Below are 6108 nucleotides of genomic sequence, written 5' to 3'. Positions count from 1 at the left end.
TAGAAATCGATATTCACATGAAAGAAGGGAGTGTTCGTGTGGTACAGGAGGACATTTGCATGATTCTTAGCAGAATTTCTTAATTTTATCATTTATAAATTTATTACCTTGTTCTTATTATTTTCATGATTCATAAATATTTACATTATTTTATTTTTCTTAAGTTTATCTTATAAATCAATTTTAATATTTTATTTTATATTATTAAAATATTTTAATAAAATATAATTTTATATATGCAACATCTAAATTACATTAGAAAGAATAATATAACTACTATACAATAATATTAAATTTTATACATATGGTGCAGCATCTAGGTTTATTTTTATGATTAAAATAAAAAATAAAAATTTTGTACACAATTTATTTAGTGTTAAAATAATTTAAAAATTATTATTTTTTAATAAAATGTAGATAATTTAAAAAATAAACGATTTACATAATTTAAATAAAAATTAAAATAAATGTGTTCGCACTTTAATTATGTAAAAAATCAAAAAATATGCAGTTGTTTACCGCACTTTTAAATTTTGAGATCACACTTTGAGAATGGAAATTAATTGAGTATGATAATAATTAATTCTTTTAAAAAAAATTAATTGAATTACTGCGCTCATTAAAAAACTGTGTAATTTAAAAAAAAATTACCATATTTTTAAAATACAATAAATTTTACCACGCTTAAAAAATACAGTATTGAGTCGAGAAATATTTTTCTCATATCAAAAATTAAAAAATAATTTTTTTTCCTTTTAATACTTTCTTTTGTTTGCCTTCCAAAGACAAAAAGCCCTTGCATTCATTGTCTGCAAGTTCAAGTCACTGGTAATATATTTACCGGTCGCTTTTTCTCAATCCTTTAAATTTTTTGCAGCAGAGTTGCATTGGAATATAGTCGCTATTTCTTTCTGTGACAAATACACATGTCTTAGCAAATGAAATTTCCTTCACCAAAAAATTCCTAATTTCTTTTGTAGTGTGATTAATTGTAGTGTTAAGTTAAAGTTTATAATTGGTGTAATTTATATTATATGAAAAAATATCATTAAGGAATTCTATAATAAAAAATAATATCATAAATTTTCTAATTGAATCAAGTTCCATCAAACTAAGCTGAAAACACAATTTTCATGTTAAACCGAATTAAAATAATAGAGGGGAAGTAAAATATCATCCGAAACAGTAGAAGTTTAGTGAAATATCATTTACTATAGTTAAATTTTAACTTGTTTTTTTTAATAACAAAAAGTGAGAAATTTTACTCATTATTCGGATGTATACGCTAAATCAATTAAAATATATCATGTATGCTAAATTAGGATTTTATGTGGTGGACTAGTTTAATACGAATTTCTCTTATCCATCTATACTTTAGCTTAATAGGAACTTGATACCTAATTATACAGTGATGCCTCCAGAAAAATAGTTTGTATACTGAGGGTGACTTCAGGAAAATAATTGTTCATAAGCTTAATTTAAGATCTAGCCATATTTTATTTTTTTTAATAAAGATTATGAACTCTCTATGGATCATTTCATTTTAATTATTATGCAATTTATTTTATGCTGATCATTAATATAAATGATAAGTTATACTTATTTAAGTTTATATTGAAATTATAGAAAATAATTAAAAAGGATATTTAAATATAAATTAATAAATTTAGTGACAGATGCTATTAAATTTAATATTTGTGACATAATCAGTTTCATGGTTGTTAAAATTTAGTGACGAAATTAAAAAGCATCAGCCACACAAATTTAGCACCCAGGTAGCAACAAAACATTTGTGCAATATTTTTGTCATTAGCAACGAAAATGTAATGCATTTATAGCGTTGCTAATTTAGCAATCCGTGGTAGGTAAAAAGTCTTTCAACTAGGGATTTAAAAAATGATTTTCTTATTTAAAATTTAAAGAAATCATTTTTTTAAAATAACTTATTTTTAATTCGAAAAATAATGAAATTCTTTTAAAGTTAAAAATATTAATCCAGCTCCTTTGGCCAAGTTGGACCATATTCATTGTTAGCCAGAAAACCACTTCTTCAATTCCTTCAGATCACATATTTCCATATCTATTCGTTTCCAATTGTGTTCTAATGAAGTTAGACGTCTCATATTCTTCATATGTTAATTGAATTGTGAAAATCCTTAATCGAACCAAAGTTGTATAAACACCCGATTATTTTTATAATTTTATAAATGGTATCTATTGTGATTTTAATATTCATAGCATATTTTGATTGATTAGATATACAGTTAGATATGGGTAGAATTTTTTAATTGAATTAAATTCTTAAAACTGTTAGGATAGAGCGTGTATATTTAAATAAATATGTTTCTTGTCTTGAATCACTTAAAAGAGAGCTAATGCTTTATTCTATCGAGAACACCATAAACAACATTTCCATGGAGCTTGATGTATTTCTTTCTCATATCCATGTTAAGCAAAAATGAAAATTTTATTTATAATGAATAATATCAAATTACAACATTTTAGTAGAGAATTGATACATAGAAGAGTAAGCTACAGGCAGCAAGTCCTGGCTTTGAAGCTTTCCTAACATAAACAATCAAGTCTTTTTTCTAAACACTAAGTACACACAGCAGCTTTTCCGTATAGGCTCATTTTGGATTGGAAACCTGCGAGTCATGAGAAGGGATGAATTAGCATATTCATCACACAAGCAAGCTCCATTTAATGAAATCCAAGATTTGTAAAACATCAAATCAATGTAATATTACTTTTAATTCTTATATCATTAAATATATAACAGTGTTAGTGATGGGCACAATACCAGAATTGCAACCAATCCAGCTCCATTGGGCAACTTAGACCATATTCTTTGCAGTTGCAAGAAAACCACATCTTCAATTCCTTGAGAGACATATGCCCAAATCTTTTCAGTTCCAATTGTGTAGTGCTGAAGTTGATGTCCATCAAGCTGGTTCTTAACTTGAATACCAATCTGCACAAGTAGGAATGGTGAATATATAGTAGCACATTTCTCTTATGTTTGCGGGTGAAGAAACAAGTGTTTGAATCAAATGCAACAATACCTTTGTCAATAATAACAGAGATTTGGAGTACCACTTAGACTCTTGAAGCTGATGTTTCAGGGAAACTTCAGAACACCCTGCCATTACTCTCTTCTGCAACATTTGACAAACAACAAGACGAACTCTCTTCAGATACAGAACACCACTCTTCGCAACAGCTCCAATCACAAAGTTCATTACCTCTGTCATCTAATATTCCTGATACAAATGGATGATTCAGTAACATCTCAGTGGTGAATCTGAACTTATGATTCTTCACTAGGCATCCTTTCAAGAAATCCTTCCCATCCTTTGAGATCCCAGATGGAATTTCAGGTAATTTAAATCTATCAACAATCCTTTTGCAGAGTTCTTCAGTTGACTCTTTAGGGTTCAAACCCCAAAGTGGTTTCCCAGTAAACATCTCATAAACTATGCATCCAAGAGCCCAAATATCAGAGGGAGATTCCTGAATATTATCAACTAGAGTCTCTGGTGCCATATACAAAATAGTCCCCGCAATAGATGAATCAAACATTCTCCTATTTGTCTTCTGAACTTTCTTGGCTAACCCGAAATCCGCAATCTTGGGCACAAAGTCACCACTACCACTTGGCACAAGCAACACATTCTCTGGCTTCAAATCACGATGAACATAATCATGGCGATGGATATAATCGATGCCTTTAAGAATAGACCTTGTGTATCTCTTCACATCCAATTCAGGTAATCCACAATCACCCGATCTCCTTATAAGATCAGCTAGGGTTCCTCCAGAAGCATACTCCAGCAACAGATTGTAAAACATCTGTCCATTCTGACTTACAGTAGTTTCCTCACCATAACACTCAAGAATGTAGGGACAGTCATGAAGACGGTTGAAAACCTCTTTCTCCTTCTGAAGCAAACTTGATGAAGAGACCTCCGCCGATTTAACAGCCATGACTCGCCGATAAAACGCGTTTCTTGATTTGGGTTTCTTCAAATAGGCAAGATAAACAGATGCAGACCCTCCTTTGCCGAGCAGCGGCCCTCTCCACCATGCGACTCCATGGTTATCTAAGCTACCTTCCTCCACTGCCACAAACTTTCTCTTCATTGCTTGGATTTTGGATTCAAAGTAAACAAGTCTCTGATGCTGTAACCTAACTAACATCGACGCGAAATAGAAATTTTGCCGCCATTTCGAAAACGTAACCTAACAAATAACTAAGTCCATGTACGTTGAAATAAAGAGGCCAATAATAAAATTTAAAAAAAAAATAATCTTGAGCTACACTCTTTTTCCAAATTTTATTTATTTATTTATTAAAAAATCAGTTACTGATGAATCTGACTTTCCTCTTATTCCATGATAGATCTGGTTTTCTTTTGGGTCTCTCAATGTTCGATTTGATGAAAGGATCTGCAAAATAAGGAAAGATGGTTAGGGGTCTACCGGGGATGCTCCCGGTAGAGACCCTCCGACGTTCAAGTCAGGTTCATGACTAGTGTAATATGGATAGGCTAGAGTTGCAGATAAAAATAAAATAAAAGAATATGGAGCCGAGGAAGAAGAAGAAAGACCCCCTCCTTTTTTTACTTGCCCTTGACTCCTTCCGCCTCCCTGCTATTGTGCTACCTGTTTATGTCACTCAAGCCCGTACGTACGGACGTGTTAGACCCCTCTCCATGCCAAGCGGCCATTTAATTCCCCCGGCACGCATGCGGGTTGGGCTTTAAAGTGACTGGACCAGCTCCTCTCCCTCACATCACATCACCGGACTGGGCTTCTTCCTGCTGGGTCTGGGTTCGCGGGTAATCCATCCGGCCCGGCGTGTCTGGGTTGAGACCTGAGATGCTAAGTTGGTAAGCCTAAGAAGGGTTTGATGGGCTTTGGGCCATTATTCTCCTCTTGGGCCCTACCTAGCCCAGGGTAGAGGAAGTCCGGCGGTCATTAATTGCCCCTTTACCTCCTCGGCAGTTATTACATGAATGGCGATGGGGTAAATTCCTAGACTCCATTTATGACCGCATGGCCCGAGAACTGGTCTTGTCAAGAACGTCCTTTCCTTGCCTTTTTATTTCTTTGTCTCTTTACTTTGATGTTTGAATGTATGGTGATCTGGAGATGTGTATTTGATGATGAATGATATTTCACCTCGGCCTGTACCTCATTATTATTTTTTACTCAGACTGTCTTCTGGCTTTGTCAATTTTACTTAATTGATGGACCAGGCTATCTCTACTGGACTTTGCTAGTCGAACTGACCCGGGCTAAGAGCTCGACGTCTGGCTAAACTTCTAACTTGCGAGTTTTTATTATTTTCATGAGGGCATTTCTGATTTTGGCTCATGACCTCATCAATGCTGCGAGCTCGGATATATAATACCTAGAGGAATGTCTTATTTGCATAAGTGTCCCGCATTAGATGATTTTAAATCTTGTTCTTGTTACAAGCTCGGACATCTTATCCCTCTAGATGTAACCTTATGGCGGTCAGTGCGGTCTAAGCTGTGTGCTCCACTGGGATAGGGAGCTTGGCCTTTTGTCGTTTTCCTCTTCCTAGGTCATCTTTGCTAAGTGTTTGTTTACTGTGAGTTAATCCGAGCTGTGAGCACGGCCCCTCGCTTTCGTTTATCCTTTTATGCGTTCCTGCATTTGCAAGCCTTTTCATATAGGGAGCTCGGCTCTCTGGTATATCTTCTATACTTAGCTTTATTCAGCTTGATTGTTACTTGTTGTGAGTCCGTCCGTACTGCAAGTTCGGGAGCTTGGATTTTTGTTCTTTGCTTAGGCTTTTATGCCTATAGCCCGTGATGCTGCTTGTGCTCTGAGCTCGAGATTTCGTGATTTTGTTTTCCTTACTTTGGTGCCCGAGCTCTTTTGTTGTCACATTCCAAAACCTACAGATAGAAATAGAGCAACTATTAAATTTAAATTGTACCATTCCAAAGTTAGAGTAATTAGCTTCAGGGGAGGTGCTAGCTTGACCTCGAGCTAAATAGGGGAGGTGCTAGCTTATTCACAGTCGTTTGACACACAATTCATTTATAGATAGAGCACTAAAAGTTGTGTTTAGAG

The 6108-nt window shown here is 34.1% G+C and overlaps 1 protein-coding gene across 1 annotated transcript; it reads right to left on the bottom strand.

Annotated features, from left to right (window-relative positions):
* Positions 1-2630: 2630 nt before the first annotated feature.
* Positions 2631-4143, bottom strand: LOC110606216 (mitogen-activated protein kinase kinase kinase 20). The gene is made up of 4 exons (XM_021744973.1): positions 3202-4143; positions 3066-3158; positions 2804-2974; positions 2631-2648 (listed from the first exon to the last, which is right to left on the bottom strand). The coding sequence occupies exons 1-4, from the start codon at positions 4141-4143 to the stop codon at positions 2631-2633; spliced, it is 1224 nt and encodes a 407-aa protein (XP_021600665.1).
* Positions 4144-6108: the final 1965 nt, after the last annotated feature.

This window comes from Manihot esculenta, chromosome 18 (assembly GCF_001659605.2).
Source record: "Manihot esculenta cultivar AM560-2 chromosome 18, M.esculenta_v8, whole genome shotgun sequence".
Taxonomy (NCBI): domain Eukaryota; kingdom Viridiplantae; phylum Streptophyta; class Magnoliopsida; order Malpighiales; family Euphorbiaceae; genus Manihot; species Manihot esculenta.
This window is presented reverse-complemented; position numbering and strand designations above follow the sequence as displayed.

Coding starts and splice junctions, on each gene's coding strand:
- LOC110606216 (XM_021744973.1), bottom strand. CDS start 4,143: ATGAAGAGAAAGTTTGTGGCAGTGGAGGAAGGTAGCTTAGATAACCAT. Junction 3,159..3,201: donor GTTGCGAAGAGTGGTGTTCT/GTATCTGAAGAG, acceptor CAAATGTTGCAG/AAGAGAGTAATGGCAGGGTG. Junction 2,975..3,065: donor CTCTGTTATTATTGACAAAG/GTATTGTTGCAT, acceptor CTACTTGTGCAG/ATTGGTATTCAAGTTAAGAA.